Source organism: Diaporthe citri (assembly GCF_014595645.1).
Source record: "Diaporthe citri strain NFHF-8-4 chromosome Unknown scaffold_4, whole genome shotgun sequence".
In the NCBI taxonomy this organism is placed as follows: Eukaryota; Fungi; Ascomycota; class Sordariomycetes; order Diaporthales; family Diaporthaceae; genus Diaporthe; species Diaporthe citri.
This window is the reverse complement of record NW_025064849.1, coordinates 4,174,902-4,191,863: the sequence shown is the minus strand read 5'-3', so window position 1 is coordinate 4,191,863 and position 16,962 is coordinate 4,174,902. Positions and strand designations below refer to the sequence as shown.

Genomic DNA, 16,962 nt, shown 5'->3' with positions numbered 1-16,962 from the left:
GAAGAATGTAGATTGGGTGGTGGGTGATGGTGGGAACACGGGATGGTCGATGAGCGGGATGTATGAATATGTAGGAACAGCACGCACGTTCTGGGTTCCCTGGTTGACAAGCGAGAGGACGGGGGACGGTGGTATGGTGGTATGGGGGGTGGGAGACAGCGGGTCCGAAGGAGGATGGAGGCACCGCGGCGCGTGGAGCGGATGCGGGAGGATGCTAAAGGCAGTGGAGGCGTGCAGCGATCACATCTATTTCGTACCCACGTACCTTTTTCAACCCTGGTCTTTGGTCTGCATGCGACCCCGGACGGCGTGATGGGGCACGGGGACCAGTGATGAGAGGGTGAGGTCTTCTTTTCAGCGGATTAACGCTGCAGACTGCACAGACGTGCGCCAACCCTGAGGTCAAGCTCTGGACTGCGCAGGTGGACAAGATCTCGATATGTGTGAGCCGGCCTTTCAATAAGCGACTGGGCACCGTCCAGTTCCTTCTGCCTGCAGGCTGTCGTGGACCAAGTCTCCGGCAAGACGGTCTTGAGAGCCCGATTGCGCGCTCGGAAGAGCTAGCTGGAGGCAGCTGGAGGCGAGGGCCACTGAGCAGGCAGTATAGCTCGATGCAGTATAGAATGATCCTGGCAGACGCGTCTAAGGTATTAAAGGATGGCGGTGCGCTGCGATGCAATGCGATGCAATGCGATGCGATGCGATGCTTGTCGGGTAGGTTTGAGGGGCGCGGCGGTGTTAACAACACCCCTGGCAGTAATAGCAGTCGTGGATGAGAGCCGGGCGGACAGACAGACAGAGAGAGAGAGAGACAAAGACCAGTTAGGTGTCGCGGGCTGGAGCTGGGCTGCTGCTTGTCAGTTGTCGACGGGGTGCGGGTACAGCGAGGTGCGCCGGTGGCCGATGCCCTGATCCGTGCAAACGCTGTGGATGTCTTGCAGAAGGTAAGAAAAAAAACAGTCCGATCGACGCCAAATAAAGACCAGATCAACAGCAGGCAGGCAGGCGCAAGGCAAGATTGGATTCTGAGGTGATCCGAGGTTGAGGCGAGTCGAGGCGAGGGTGAGGCGAACAGACGGCGGCAGAAGTGCAGTTGCAGCGCGGCCTAGAATGCAGGCGCAGTTGCCCCTAGGTGCACCGTGCTGTGCAAACCTGGCAGCGGGTGGATGACGGGACGCGGACGTCGAGGGATCAGGCCTGGATTGATGATGGGTGGATGTGAAGGTGGATTGGTGGATTGGTGAATTGGAAGGGGGGCCTTGGGGGGGGGGTGGCAGGCAGGTGGAGGTTGTTAGGTGAGGGTCCCCCAAAGTACGGGAATACAGACAAGAGGAGCGAGGATTGGAGCCCGACTTGGGACTTGGACTTGACTTGACTTGGCTAGCGAGGGTGAGACAGAAAGTCTCGGTGGTCTTGTACTCTTGTATGGTTCAGAGATCTGAGTGCCTTGTCCTGTGCGCCCGGGGGCGGCTGAGGCCGTGCACTCGCGATGGTTTGTTTCGGACGGCAAGACGTGGGGCCTTTGCAGGCTGGGAGCTGGAAGCTGGGCGCCCGGGCGGGAGCTGGGAGGATGAGGAGGGGAGGCTGGCAGAATGGGGCAGGATTGATCCCCAGGGGTCCCAGGGTCACTCTGGCAGATGCTCTTTTAGCAACCGAGCAATGCGAAACTGAGAAAGATGCTGTTGGGGGTGGATCTGGCCTGGAACCAGGACCCGGACCTGCAGACGGAGTTTACCGTTTACAAGCAGCAGCACAGCATCGACAACAACAAACGAGCGACGAACGAATGAACGAGGCAGCCAACGAGCCAACGACCCAGCCAGCTGTTTGAATCCAAAAGGTGTAGATGTAGAAACCCATGGCAAACGCAGGTCTCCTGCAAGTTCACGAGCGGAATGGAAAAGCGAAAAACGGCCGCTGGTCAGGCACGCGCAGCCCCCGAGGCGCCGTCCAATCAGAGAGTGCGGCAGTGAGCTGGTTGAGACGCGAGAGAGACGCGTAAAAACGCGCCCCGACGTGGGTGGCAAAGCACTACTCGCAGTCGTCGTTCGTAGCTCTGGCCACAACGCGCCCACTTTTCCCATTTCCCCCCATGTCCGTTAGGCCCGCTTTTGCCATGAGGCCGACCCTCTTCTATCTCGATCCTCCAGCGGTCTCCATCGTCCCCATCGTAATCCTCAATCCGGCCAGCTCGGCTGTGTTGGACCATTTAATTAGTTTAGTCTAGTCTGGCGTACCAACAAGCGTGCTAATCTTGTATCAACACGCGACGGCGCGGACTTCTTAAAATACAAATAGCATCATCATTCAGCCTTGGAACAGGAGATCCTTCGCCCACGATGGAGTCAGGAGAACGGACATGTTCCTGGGGAATGGTAGTCCCCGTCCGTGACGCCTCCGCTCCCAACTCGGTGTTCCAGGACTCTGGTCTCACGGGCTAAGCCAGCTGCTCGATTGGGCCATGGGCTCCTCATGTGCCTCTCCTCGTGTGCTGCCCGCCACCGCACCCCTCCCGTGAGGCAGGATGCGCCGGCCAGCTGCATGAGATATCACACCAACCCCCCCCCTTCAACCTCAACCATGGTATCGCTCTCTGCGCCTATACTCACACTAACACTCTCACGCTCACTGCCAGACAGCAAGTCCACACGAGCAGAAAACGGTGTTCCCGCAGGAGCATGCGCACATGACATGCAATGCAGGCTGCCATGTCACGTATTGCAGCACTTGCACTACCCGAGAGCCGAGCACTGCGCCTGATTGCACAGGTTCCAACGCAAAGGGACATGCCAGATGGGACTTGACATCACAAACAGCACACCACAGGACGAGCATTTCAAGACTCTGCAGTGGACATGTCATGCCAACAATACTCCGCACCTATGAGGAACTGTGCCATGCTCTCTTCCCGGAAGTCAAATCCAGCCATCGAGATCGAGAACAGACACGCGGTGGATGCAAGCCTGTCGCTGTCAAAGATCTCTGATGTCCAACCAGGTCCTATCCTTAGGCTATCCACCCACCCACACGCAGCTGCATCATTCTAGGGCCGGCCCCCCCTTCACCCTTCACGACGTGCATCCTGGTGTACCCACAAGCTGTCGTCTGAAGTATCCCAACCCGCCACCCCGGCCGCCCATCACAGGACGCATGCGAGATGAGGCCCAGGTCCAGGCGATCCGGGTGAGGTTTGTAGTCGGTAGTCTGCTTATACACCGCCTCTGATATTGATATCTGGGCCTTTACTCGGTTAGTAGCACGAAACAAATATTGTTTCTATAAATCCTGAAACCAAATTCCCCGGGGCGCGTAATGCGAAGAGAACGACCGCGGCACGAACCTCGCCCGCCCCGCGTACCATTGAACGACCACGGCAGTAATAGGTGACTATGTGTGTTACTTCCTTGTCTATAGGAGAGGGGATTCAGTGGTAGAGAGAGAGACCCCGACCCGACCGCGAAGGTCGAGATTGAGTTTGAGGACCTTGTCAAGCGTCAAGGACAGCCTACCAATCTGCGTTGGCGGCGCCCGCCCGTCCAGGGTCCTTCGGCACATGGGGAGTCGAGCAGCTATGCGATCAGCGGATGGTCCCACCCGTGCACCCGTCCATCAATCATCCCGTGGGCCTGCGCCTGCGCCTGTTGGCTGTCTGTCAGCAAAGAGGTCTCCTACTGTGGCGATGGCGGCGGCTTCTCTGCCGCCATCGATGACCGCCGGTAGTGCGAATGTCACATGGAGCTTGGCGTTGGCTTTTGCCGCCGGGTGAGTAATCCGAGCTGCAGTCTGGACACCGAAATCGACTGCACTCCGGGCTTCTTTGTCGCCGTCTTCCTCCCGGCTCGGCCGAGAGAAGCGCTGCGAGCAAGACGAGATGAACTCAGCCCCGCTCGACTTCTCCGTTCAAAGGAAATACGACCAGAAAAGGGCGCCGTGCTGCAAGCTGCTGCACAAGGTTAGTGTCGCACAGACTTGCGCAGGGGCAGGTGGGAAATGGGCGGCCAGGTCAAGCTGGGTCTTGGTCTCCTCAGCAGCAGCCCGCGGGCCACATGTTTGGCCACATGCGATGTCTGCATGAACTCTGGCAATTTCAAGCGTACCTGGGACACAGGATGAGTTGTAGGAGGAGACATTCAATCACAGGAGCTCATCACTGAAGACCCAGCATGTGCCGACCGCGGAGGGCAGGGTGGTACAGGATGGTAAATGCCAGCCAGCGTGCGCTCAGATCCCGATGGCACACACACACACACACACACACACACACGACTGCTGCACGACACAAACTCTCTGCCCATCCCCCATCGAGGCCTCGCCCCAGAAGCCCGGGCTGAACTCTCCAAGGTGTCGGCGCCGGGAGCTTAATCCTGCCCCAGTCCCACCTTTGCGCACGCACCCGCCCCGTGAAGCTTCTTCTTCTCCCGGTGGTTGTTCTGACGTCTGTTATCTAGAGGGAGGGAGGTAAAATGAGGGCCGCGCAATATGTGGAAAGGCGGCGATCTGATCCCCGATCCAGCTGAAGCCACGACTTCCCAAAAGGGGGAAGAGCTCTCGTCCGCGCGCCCCTCTGAGACAATGCTCGCCCATCTGCTGAACCCTTTCCGTGTAAGCTAGGGAGCCGAGGACGGTGGTCTTTGACGATGTGGCAAGTCACAATGAGCACCGTCCATCCAGCAAATCCCTCCTCTCTGTAGACAATCTTCTCAGTATAAGCATCAGCTGTTGCTTGAAGACCCCTGTCAGCCGAACAATGATCAGACCAAAGCTGCTGGACGCGCCTCGGCTCGTCCGCATCATCAAATACCTGGCCCCGGCGCTGCTGCTATTCTACTTCCTCTCGGACCTCGAGGAGAACCAGGTCCGCGACCGGTACGCCGAGGTCCTGCGCAGCTTCAAGGACGAGAAGAAGCTCTTCGTCTCGGACCTGCTCGAGAACGAGGTCGACGGCAGGTTCGACGGCACGGAGCTGGCGCGGGTCTGCGCCGGCAGGGAATGGCATCCGGAAGACAAGGCCCTCATCTTGACGTGCTCGCCCATGCCCGGGGGCGTGGGCGAGGTCAAGAATGGGCTCTTGCACTGCATACGGTTTGCGATTGAGATAGGAGGTTAGTCCATACGTTGGCCTGTTGGTTGTCTCTCGGCCAGCTAGCTATATGTAATCTGTGCCTGTCACTGTTGCCGTCGTCGTCACTAACAGCCCGCCGTCCCCAGCGCAGCTCGTCCTCCCCCGGATCACCCGCCGCTCCCAGGCCGATATCTCCAACCTCAACGGCGAGCAGCAGGCCAAGGGCCAGCCCCTCGACTACATGTTCTCGTCCGAGCACCTGCTCACCTCCCTGCAGTCCCACTGCCCGCAGATGCGGGTCTACCGGTCCCTGGACGACCTCTACGACAAGCCGAGCCTGCTCAAGCCGCTGCCGGTGGGCATGGGCATGCTGACGGACGATGTGGCCGTTCTCAACGGGACGTACACCTCAATCATCGCGGAGCCCCAGAACATAACCCGCCGTTTCGCCGAATTCTACGAGCGCGAGCTCCCCCTCGAAAAGCGCCACTACCCCGTGCGCGTCGACCTGCAGCAGACCGTCTTCGCCTGGCCCGCCCACTATGACGGTGAGGCCTTCCGCCGCGACTTCGGCCGCCTGCTGCGCGTGCGCGACGACGTCAGGCTGCTGGCCGCCTCCGGGCTGTGGGAGCTCGTCCGCCGCTTCAGCCTGCAGCTCGACCCGCGCCGGGGCATCGCCCACAACCCTGCGCAGGACAAGAACCCGCGCTTCGTGGGCGCCCATTTGCGCACGGAGAAGGACACGGCGCCCCCGCCCGCCCGCGAGGGTGAACCACCGCCGGCCTATGATGGCCGCTTCCCCGGCTACGACGCCCAGGCCACGTACTTCCTCGACTACCTCGCGTCCTCCGAGGTCCCCGGGAGGGTCGTGTACCTTGCGACGGGCCTGCACACCGAGGACGGGGACGTGCGACGCTTCACGGCCAAGGCCGCCGAGCTGGGCGTCACCGTCGTCACCAAGCGGGACGTCCTGGCGCCGGGCGAGGTCGCCGTGCTCAACAACCGCCTGACCTGGGACCAGAGGTCGCTGGTCGACTACGAGATCATGCTGCGCGCCGGTTTCGTGCTGGGCATCGTCGAGAGCAGCTTCGCGTGGAATCTGGCCCTGCGGAGGGGCAACACGTTCGGCGGCGGGAGCAACGGCGTCGGCGCCGAGTATGGGGGGTTCATGGAGGTGCCGAGCACGGATCCTGGGAAGCCCGGGGTGATGATGTGGCAGGACCGGTATTCGAAGCTGTTTGGCGACTCGGACAGGGCAGTGAGCATGTACTATGGAATTTGGCCTTGATGTCCGCGACGGAGGGATGGAGACGCAAAGCTCGGGTTGATTCGGTTGGCGTTTGATTCCTGGTTCGAATCGGTGGCGTGCGCATGCGAGAGGATATGATAGACTGGCCGCGTATGCTTTGCATTGTGGGAAGATGGCGTTGATGTCTCAAGTGTAATCAAGAAGCCTTCCTCGTTCACCTGCACGCCTGTTCCCGTCTTCCCGTCCGTATGAATAGCCCGACTCCCAGGATCTGAGTACGGTGGCCAGTTGGGCAGATCAAGGCGAGTCTGCCATTAGTGATCCCTCGTAGTTGTACCAGGAAGTCCGCTGGGGAAGAGCACATGTTGATGAGAGCAACCAATTTTCGGAGCACACGACAAGCTGGCACACCACCGAAGCTGACAATCCTATCATTTTGGCCTTCTTCGCAGCCGTTGCTCAAGCGCATTTTCAACATCGACGACGAGGGTCCTCAAGGACACATCTGGCGCCACACCGTCTGCAATCGTTCGATCTAAGGAGAAAAGATCAGTTATGGTTGTCCACTCACACGTGGATGGCGCGATGATCTGGACGGCGGTAGGACGTCCCCAGGGCACGTGGGATTTGGATGCTCACAAAACTCTTTCCGGCGCAGCAGGACATTGTCCCACTCACGTCGAAGACGCTCATCACCTTCTAGCAGCTCAGTCGTTGGTGGCTGGCCTTTTTTGGGGAAGATAGGCGACGCGGAGCCGAAGTAGGCGCTGTATTTGATGACCAACAGCCGGTAGAGATGCTCCACGACCGCCAACGCAGATACCTCATTGAGCCCTAAGAATCGGTCAGTAAGTCTCCGTGAGAAGTATCCTCTGCCAAAAGCCCCGGAGCATGAAGCGTGAACGTGGCTGTCACTCACCGGTGCCCCCGCCCCCTACTGAGCTCACCGGTTGACTGCGGGCGAGATTTGAGTATCCCGAGACCATTTGCCGGTAGATGAGTATCAGCTGCCAGATACAAGCCCACAGAGGCAGCTCGATGAGTCGAGCGCCGTCAAGGGACAGCTCGTCCAGCTCCAGCAGGATCTCCTTCTCGCAGGCGATGAGCGCATCAGTGGCTATCTTTCTGAGCTCCCAAATCACCGTCGGTGGCAGTTGTGATTGGAAGTTGTTGTGTCCACCTGCGGCAGGCGCTCCTCCATGCGCAAATGTGTACAGCTTCGAAGTCTGCCAGATCAGGTACCAGCATCGCATCTCGCAGACCTTGCGAACGAGAGTCTTCGGGTCAATGCAAACAGGCCACTTTTTCTTCCCAGAGCTGGAAGCCGCCCCGTTCAAGCCCAGAGGGCTATCCCTGTATACCAGGAGAAAGGAGAGTATAGCGGCCTCAAAGTCTGGTGTCTTCTTGTCGTACAGTTCTCTCAATAACTGTCTCTCTGCCCAAAGAAGTAAATTGCGAGATAAGTGCTCTTGCCCAGAGGCAAGACAGGCCCGTACCACCAGGTTTGGTGCCAGTTGCATCACCGGCCAGCTGCTAAACGTGGGCGTCGGAGCACTGTTGGGTTCATTGTACGCTTGCGAAGAGTAGTAGCCTGTAGCCGATGTGAAGGGCATCGCGTTGACAACGTACGGCTGAAGCGTCAGAGCCAACCCGGGCGAATCGTTCGACTGCTTCATTTTTACGACAACTCGGTATGGAGTCCCACTCAACTGCCAGTTCTGCTGCAATAGCGAAATGCATGTTGACTCGCGGGTCCAAATGTCGGCTGGAACACATTTTTAGCAGCAGTGATCACCGAATATAGAGGATGAGGCGGGCCTCAACTCACTAGCTTGACCATCATCAGGAAACCGCACATCCAGCAATTTCTCCCGAACACACACCTCTGGGTGTTTTGGAAATGCCTTCCTGCAATGTTTACAAGAACTGCCCTCGTCACACTACGACCATGTCAGCAAGTGCCCAGCCGGGAGAGATTACAGTGCTGCTGTCTTACTTCTCGTTTCCGGATGTGACAGCGCATGCACGCCTTAATCTTGCGCATGTTGGACACCTTGACGCGTTTCTCCCCGGGCAGCGGGTTGCTTCTCCCCCGTTTCATGGGCATTGCCTGGGCTGGCGGGCTCAAGGGGGAGGCGGGATGACCTGAACTCCTAGGCGACAGATGGATAGATATGTCATCCTCCTCTAGACGTTTCGGCGACGGTGGCATTGGCTCCTGAATATGGATTTCTGGGCCGCCCCCGACATGACGCAAGCAGTCGGCGGAGTCCAGATCGTCAAAGCCTCCCCCAGACCATGATGTGCTGGACACAGCCTGGGGGTCAGCATCTTCTAGCCGGCCAGGGGAGGACGGCGAGGCCCTGCTGCGGCTCAAGGGCGAAAGAGTTTGTCCGAACGTCAATGGTGGTGCATGGCCCTCGGAGCCAAGGTAGGTCGACGTGTCGTCGCGGCCGTCTACGGATGGTTGTATGTAGGCGGGTGTCTCATCGCTCGGGAAGTCAAAGAACTGACGAAAAAGGTCATCGTCGTCACTCTGCAACTGCTCAATGAAACTCTGGATATCACCAGGTATGACTTGGCCTTCAGCGTTCGGCGAAACGGGCTTCATTGTGAGATGATTAGGCAGTAGTCACTTGACCAACACCCGGGATGGCTGTCAGGGCGCAGACAGCGGCAAGATGACTCCTGAGTTGATCAGAAGTATTGGATAGATCAAAACAAGATGCCTGTCAGAGTTGATTGTGTGGCACGGGTGAGCAGTCACTGCGCAGGTTGAACGGTAAGTCGTACTGTTGCGCACTTATACGGCATGGTGCCGCCTTTTCTGATTCGCCAGGACTGGTGTAAGATGCGGCTCTGCCAGACCGAATATTGTAAGAGGCATCACGTGGGACACCATTCCGTACGCACTCGCGCAGAAGCTTACCGCATTGGCAGGCTGCAGCAAGCTGTAGCGTGCTGCAGTCCAGATTGGTAGCCGCATGTCTGGGAGACCAGACAGTGCTTTACTCTATTACTCGATGGCGGTACTGGGTTTGACAAGTAGCTGTTCGAGGCAGGTGGACCCTATTTCATTCAGGATGCTGTGTGATCTGCGCCAGCTCGGTCCCGAAGGCGCGAGGTGACGAGTCCGAGCCCGCCATGTGCATCTCAACTGTTCACCGTGCAGTTCATACGGCGACGGAGGAGGAAGCTGTTGGAATGAACGTCAGCTGAAGTAATACGGCGGCAGCCAACTTGTTGTTAGTGACGGCCGGATAGAGCACACACAGCACTCAAATGAGGACCGGCCCGAGAACCAGTTGACAAGACGCCACAGAGAAGAGGCGGAGCACTAGTGTCATGCTCACCAAAGTCATTCAAATGAACGCGATCGTCTCGTCGCTGTATTTCGATGTTCGTGGGACGAGGTCCAGCAGGGCGGATGTGGACGGACGATGCATGATGCCGAGGTGTGGTGGGCCCTCCCCAACCTGAGGATGGCTGCCTGCAATCACCATGGTTGGCAGGAAGCAATGGCTTGCAGGATCGTCAGGGCGTTCGTCCGCTAAACGAACTGTCAAGCTGTCAGGACTGACTCAAAATTCTGAAGCCTGAAGCCTTGTGGCACCTCTGGTTCCCCCGCCTGCACGGCCTCGCCGGAAGGACGAGAGCATGTCGAAACAGCGAAGCATTGCGTCGTGAACGCTAGCGACTTGTCCCATCTCGAGAAACAGAGAAGCGGAATTGGCAGCTCGGGTTTTGTGCAACACGTGCGGTCCCTCAGGCCAACCAAGACGCTCGGCAGCCTTGTGCTCATCGACCCTTGTGTCTTGTGTGACAGAGAAGCTCCGATGCAACGGTTGAGAGTGTCAGGAGGGTGCCGTCGATTGATGTCTGTTGTTCGGTAGCCAGGAACCGCATGCCCAAAAGAAAGGTTCAGCCGTGCCAGCCATGCCTGCTGGGCCACCCACAATGAGGTAAGATCTACAGTAATGGGATGATCTATGCTGGGCTCTCCTGGGCACTTGCCCATTGGGGTTGCTGCTCACAACTTCAACAGGACGGTTGACGGATCATCCTCCTGTGTGGCCCTTGGAAGCAACTGCCGTGGTGCTGCAGCCGTGACAGGAGGGAAAACGGTGGCAGGCAGGAAACGGAGGGAAGATGGAGTGCCGATCAGCCTCTCAGCCCCTGGGTTCTGATGGGGTATCCCAGACAGGCGAGCTTGCAATCGACAGAGAAGCGGCGGGTGGGGACCGCCACTGTGGGCGCAGCTTAATTACGTTGCGATGGCTGGATTGCGCATGAGTTCGGGACGATGCCGTGGAAGGGACTGAGCTTTTCTGAGGTCTGAGGTGTCGCTGATGGGACCCCAAGACCAGGGCTAGCCGTGCCGACTGTGCCTCAAGGCCACAGCGCAGAAGCCAGAGCAGAGCAGAGCAGAGCAGAGCAGAGCAGAGCAGAGCAGAGCAGAGCAGAGCAGAGCAGAGCAGAGCAGAGAGCACAGTCCAGCCTGGCCGGCCCAGCACAAGGGAGCCAGGCAAGACTTGCCGCCAAGAGGTGATATTGTGGCGGCGGGCTGGTAGGCCTGGTAGGCGGGAGGGCGGGATGATCTGCGATGGCTTGATGGATTTTCGATAGGCGATCCGGGGCAGCTTCATTAGGGGCAGCACCGGGCCTGAGTCGTGCCCACTGGGCGTGCTGCCCGCGCTGCCGCATCCCACCCAATTGCTACGGTGGCAGGGTGGTAGCCTTATTAGATGCCGATATCCATCCATGCAGCCATGGACCCTGAGGTCTAGAAGGCCTCGGAGGCGAAAACCTTTCGAAGGGGTCATACGCGAACTGTCGACTGGCACGAGGCAGAACAGGCAAAGCCCAAGCAGGTGCGGCCCCACAAACACGCGGAAGAAAACGTCTCTGTCCTCCCTCAAGGGCGGCACAATAATAGCACTTTAGGAGCGAGTCCGCACGTGCGACTATGCCGACTACTGTGCCTAAAATAGATGTACTTTTGGTGTTTGGCGTCCTTTCGCATTGAAGACCGGACCCGACCCCGATGGTGGCCTGGCACATTTTTCTCCCTTCCTGTCTTTTGTCAACGGATGAGAAGCAGCAGCTCGAGTCAGTAGGAACGACCTTATGGCATTTGGCTGAGTCTGGCCGCTGGGTACTTGACGGGGAGGACAGCAAGAGGGATGGATAGGGAGAGAGACTGAAATGCTGAGAGGTGCACCCCTTTTCCGTGCGTTCAGACGTTCTGAGGCGTTCCAGAAGACGGACCAGTCGACGTTCCGTTCAGAACTTTTACATTTAGTACGACGTTGAGTCCCGTGGGACGGTAACCGCACGGCCAGCGGCGCCCATCCCGGCACTTTGGAGCTGGGTGCTAAAACGAGGCCCAAGTCCAGCCAGCCAGCCTCGGGGCTTGGACCATCAAACCAACAACAAACCAAGGAAGCTAACAACCTTGGAAGTCAACTGCACCCTCGCGCGGCGATCTGTGAGGCCGCATGGTCGCACGAGCTACCAAACAGGTACCAGGCGTGCAAGAAATGTAGGATCTTGGATTTGGCAAGATGACGGAATCTGGAATCCTACTTCTCCCCGTGGACTCTGGTTACTCAATACTTACCCAAATCGCTGGCACCTGGCGGTGCAAAGTCAATTCCAAAACGGTTAGACTAATGACAGCAGCATCAGAAGAGAGAAAACACCTCGCAACGGGCCAAACATCGTAATAACCAACAGACACGGTCACCACCACCACCACCTCACCCCCAGCGATGGTCCGCGAGGTCAAGTGGCCCCCTGTCAGCTGCGGACAGCCGGGAGGCCATCGCATGCACGCAAGCATGCACCACCCACGTACGCCCAGCCGTCGCGACCAGGCGACCACCCAATACGGGATACCACCAGACCCGACAAGGGCCACCAGCAGCCGCCAGACGCCACTCGCAGCCTACTGCATAGCTTTCCTCTTCATTTGTTCACGGCACTTGCATGCGCTTGCAGGCCAGACCAGTCCCTTTGGGGCATGACATGACATCTTCAAGGTTTGCTGGTGAACTTCCAAGTTAACTCCAAACAGCAGTCCCAAAAACTGCCCAAAAATTTCCATCCCCTAATAAACATCCAACAAACCCAACAACGCCTCACCTCACCTCGCCTCGCCTAGCCTCGCCTCGCTCTTCTGCGCCTCGCCCCCAGCCGGCCACTTTCGTATTCCTGGACAGCATCCCCTCCCGGGTTGTTTCCTGGTCCCGCACTGGGCCCGTACTGCGAGTTCGGCTTGCTTTTCCCTCTCTTTCCCCCCTTCGTCGTTACTTGTCACTTGTCACAACTTGGACGCCTGCTTTGCCTTGCTGGCCCTGTCCTAGTCCTGGTTCCCCTTGTCCAACGAACGAGAAGTCGGCGGCCGTTACACGTAGATCTGCCTGCTTGCATTCTGCTGATTCACCAAGCCACCAAGCACCACCAAGCATGCTGCCATAACTGCATCCCCACAGTTACTTTGACCTGTACATAGTCTGCTACGGTACATCGCTTCGAACGGCACGAGGCCCTTCCACCGCGCATCTCTCCCAGTTAAAGTTGCCCAATCCACTCCAGCAACACCTTCATCCGCCCTCCCCATCAAACCTCCCCACCCGGACAACCCTGTCCTATATTGGCCGACCAGGATCACAACGCAACGGAACCTCGCTTCTTTGCTTGTCGCCGTCACACCTTCGACCGTCCTTGCTCCACACTGCCCGCCCGTCCGAGCCCGCTCGACGCGTCACAGCTTCTGACGAAATCCCGACCTGAGCCCACAGGCCCTCAGGCCGCCCCCAGCAGACACAACAGTACGGCTGCTCGAACAGACGGTCCTCCAACGGTCCATACACGCCGGCCTGCTCTCCGTTTCGTCCAGCCCTCTCTGCCTGTTAATACCCTTTGCTGGCTCCTGATTTCGTTCCAGCCCGAGACCTGGTTAGTAGTGTTGTTGTTGTTCTTGTTCTTGTTTCTGCTCCTGTTCAAAGTTCTTCCTCAATGCCTTTGCCCGTCTCTATGGGCTTGCTTGGTTGCGTCATTCTGCCCTCGAACAAGACTTGACAGACACCGCTCTCCACACCCGTCTCTGCCCAGCATGCCGCTGAGCAAATCGTCCCGCTCTTCCAAGAGCAGCCGGCCCTCGCTTCTCTCACTGCCCTCCGTACACAGCCTGCTGTCGAACTCCTCCAATGAGAGGGACGTCAAGTCCCCTGGAGGCTCGTCGGTAGCGAGGGCGGGCTCAGTCGACACAGTGGGCGATGACGAGTCAGGCGCAAAGAAGCTACAGAGGAGGAAGTCGAGACTCAATGTGCTGACGTCCTTCTTTGCGAACCCCAGCTCCCGTGGCTCGACACCCACCGAACCCGTCCCCAGCCTGCGCCCCAAAACAGCAACAGAGGCACTGCCTCCTACGCACTTAAGAACAGAACCCATCCCGCGGAGACCCGTCGCCTCGACCGTCGAGCTCGCAACAAGGCCCGCCTCCTCCGACGGCAGCCCAAACTCCTCCTCAAACCCCCACGACTCAGTCTCTACCATCGACAACTCCCCAGGGGCAGGCGGCCTTGGCATACAGACCCCGGTGACCCAGGTCTCCGATTACGACTTTGATTTTGGCGTCGAACGTACCGAGTCTCCGGAGACAGCTGACACCGGAGCCGAAGCTCACTCCGGCGCCGACATGCCACAAGTCATACAGAAACAACCGAGGGCGGTGTCCGCCGAGGGTGCGCCCCCACTACCTCCGAAGGACCTTTTGCCACAAGAACAACCACCAACGCCTGTGTCACCGGTTGCACCAAGATCCAGAGGAAGCGCAAGGAGCAGCTCTGCTCACCAGTCTTCTCCAGACAGGAGAGACGGGCCCACGAAATTACAGTCCACCAGGCGCCCTTCGCCCTCAAACTCGACGCCACGCGTGAGAAGCAGCTCTGCGCAACCCTCGACGCATAGGGAAGTCCTGGGCGATGGCCCTCAGGCCACCTCCAATCCGGCAGATGCCGTCACATACCCCAGGCCCATGTCAAAACAGTCGAATGATGGCGGTGACAGCCGAGGAAGACTGCGAAGGAGTTGGTTGCCAGGAAAGAGCTCTGGCTCCAAGGACCTGAAGAAGATGTCTGCGAGCAAGGCATGGATCCTATCGGCTGACAACCAGGCCGACTATAACACTGCGTTCCTCGCGAACAACGAGAAGGTATTCGGATGCTGAGAAACCGTAGCACCAGAAACTAGATGCTGACAGTGATGACAGGTTCCCGAGCTCTGGACTGAGAGTGGCGATGTTCTTGTTTACCTCTCCCCCAAGGCCAGCGGGAAAGGGCCATCTTTCAAGGTCTCATCACAAGCAATCGAGGCGTCGATAGTATTCCACGAGTTGATCCAGGGAGAGCTGGAGGCGAGCAGGACCGCGAGGGATAGGTCGAGGAGTTTCGATGGGCGCGACAACTTGATGGCCCAGGACGCTGATCGCCAGCCGCAACAACCACTGATGCCCGAGCCCGCGGACGGGGCAATCCGTCTGTACCTCCCTCCTCCGGCTCCTGACCAGCTTTCTTCCCAAGACCCGAAGACACAACCCGAGCTGCAGCGCCTTGTAGCGATCCGGAACCTCTTCGCCTTCCTGACGGGACAGCCGCTCGTCGCCACCAAGTTCCGACCGACCATTTTCTCGGCATTCCTCGAGATCTCATCACTGTTGAAGGAGTTCGATTTCATGAGCATGGATGGCACGACCTGGGGCGAGGGCGTTGACCTAAGCTTTGGTTTTTACATGTCTCAGCTGTCACTTGCTGACGTGCGGCACAGCCGTGAAAAGACGCTAGAGGCCGTAATCCTGGGCGAGCGCATGAAGTGCTGGGAGCTCTACAACGAGGCCTTCACGCACGCGGTTGGAAAATGGCAGGCAATTGTCTCCCTGAAGTCGCCACTGGCCAAGCAGGTGTCTCCCGAGGTGTGGCGCCGTCTCGAGCGGTCGAACCTGGACCTGCTGAACCGTCAGCACAACGTCAACTCGAGGCTGGAAGAGTTCGAGTTCCCGGCTCTTTTCTCTGGCGTCGCAGGCTCTTCGGAGTTCAAGGATGTGCGCTTCAACCGATGGAAGTCGGCCTTCTCGAGGATGCGGGGTTTCACCCTGGGGTACTACAAGTCCCTGTTCGGTGCCTGGCCGCCCAAGGCGAGGAGCAAGAAGAACCCATTCTCGGAGAGCGGCCTGAACAGACTTGTCCTCAAGACGCTGTATGCGGATCTGTCATCGCTCTATGACCTGCTGGTGGACCGCGACTCGGTCACGCCCCGCGTCATCGACCAAGCCGTCGAAGATGTCTCCGACAAGGAGTCCAACGAGCACATCAGGGCCCTGCGGAAGCTTCTCACAGAATTTGACCAGTCCTCACCACCGGTCCTGCCTCCGATTCCCTACGATATCCCCATACTGCCGAGCATGAAGACCGTGCAAGTCAAGTACGACGAGATGAAAGAGAAGGATCAGCTCAAGTTCGACCGCAACATCAAGGACTACGAGCTCCAGCTCATCATGCACAAGTCGTACAACTTCGACACCGACAGCATCAAGTCGCCCTTCCTCCTGCACTTCAAGGAGTTTGACCACGACCATGCCAAGGGCAAGTCTCAGGCAGAGCTCTTCGACAACCGCCTCGGCACGTGGCTCTTCCTCTATGTGGTCATCCAGTCACTGCCGCTGCTCGTCATCGACGCGCCCGACCTGCAGTTCACCGAGGGCGTCGAGTACTTCCTCTGCCAGCCGCCGATGGGCAACCCGCCGTGGCTCGAGGAGGCAGGTGAGGTCCGCAAGGCCTGGTACCAGCTCCCCGGGTCACAGGTCAAGGTCGAGCTCTCGGCGGACGTGGTCATGTTCTCGGTAGAGGGCACCTTCGAGCGCTCACACTGCTGGGAGGTCGCCAAGACGTGGGAGGAGGCCAAGGTGAACGGCGGCACTGCCGGGATGATCGGGCTGCCACCACCACCAGCGCTCGCCGAAGGGGCTGCCGGCTCCGCGTACTCACCACTCGAAGCACCGCGCGCCGTATTCGAGGACAACGACCCCGTGATGGGCATGGGCGGCACCGGCGGCTACCACAGCAGCAACGGCAACTCGCCCGTGAGCTCTGCGCCGGCGTCGCCCGCCTCGGGCCCCCAGAGGCGCGTCATCTCGCCGAACAGCGGGCTGGCCGCCGGCCGCGGGGCAGGTTCCAACTTCCGCGCGAGCTTCGCGGGCCTGTCCGCCCTCGAGCCGCTCGCGCCGCCCCTTGGTGCCGCGCCCGTTGACCGCCGCTCAAGCCGAGTGTACAGCTTCCAGGTGGCGCAGCGGCAGGACTCGCTCGGCCCGGAGCGGCCGCAGAGCTCGGGCGGGGCCTCCTCGCCGGGCACCATCCGCAATGCCAGGTCGGTTGACAACATGCGCGGCGAGGCACCCGCTCGCAAGCCTGTCGGTAGCGGCGCTGGCAATGGCCACAACCACACCCTCAGCAGCACCTTCGATGACATCCTCAAGGACATGAGCAACCAGCAGAAGCCGGCCAAGCAGAAGAAGAAGTTCGGGTTCTAGGCGATCCCGGAGGACCTTTCTGAGCACGAGCACGGCGGGAGGCCTGGGGTTCGAGGATGGCGA

At 59.0% G+C, this 16,962-nt stretch overlaps 3 protein-coding genes across 3 annotated transcripts; 2 read left to right on the top strand and 1 right to left on the bottom strand.

Annotated features, from left to right (window-relative positions):
- Nucleotides 1-4,747: 4,747 nt before the first annotated feature.
- Nucleotides 4,748-6,350, top strand: INS49_010307 (uncharacterized protein; the record flags this gene model as incomplete). The annotated part of the gene is made up of 2 exons (XM_043171033.1): nucleotides 4,748-5,102; nucleotides 5,209-6,350. 2 exons carry the CDS (start codon nucleotides 4,748-4,750, stop codon nucleotides 6,348-6,350), a joined length of 1,497 nt encoding a protein of 498 aa, XP_043025598.1.
- Nucleotides 6,351-6,742: 392 nt separating this feature from the next.
- On the bottom strand, nucleotides 6,743-8,922 carry INS49_010306 (uncharacterized protein; the record flags this gene model as incomplete). The annotated part of the gene is made up of 6 exons (XM_043171032.1): nucleotides 6,743-6,846; nucleotides 6,951-7,145; nucleotides 7,231-7,738; nucleotides 7,808-8,076; nucleotides 8,140-8,251; nucleotides 8,308-8,922. 6 exons carry the CDS (start codon nucleotides 8,920-8,922, stop codon nucleotides 6,743-6,745), a joined length of 1,803 nt encoding a protein of 600 aa, XP_043025597.1.
- Nucleotides 8,923-13,428: 4,506 nt separating this feature from the next.
- On the top strand, nucleotides 13,429-16,899 carry INS49_010305 (uncharacterized protein; the record flags this gene model as incomplete). Its single annotated transcript, XM_043171031.1, has 2 exons — nucleotides 13,429-14,529; nucleotides 14,587-16,899. 2 exons carry the CDS (start codon nucleotides 13,429-13,431, stop codon nucleotides 16,897-16,899), a joined length of 3,414 nt encoding a protein of 1,137 aa, XP_043025596.1.
- Between the last annotated feature and the right edge of the window lie 63 nt (nucleotides 16,900-16,962).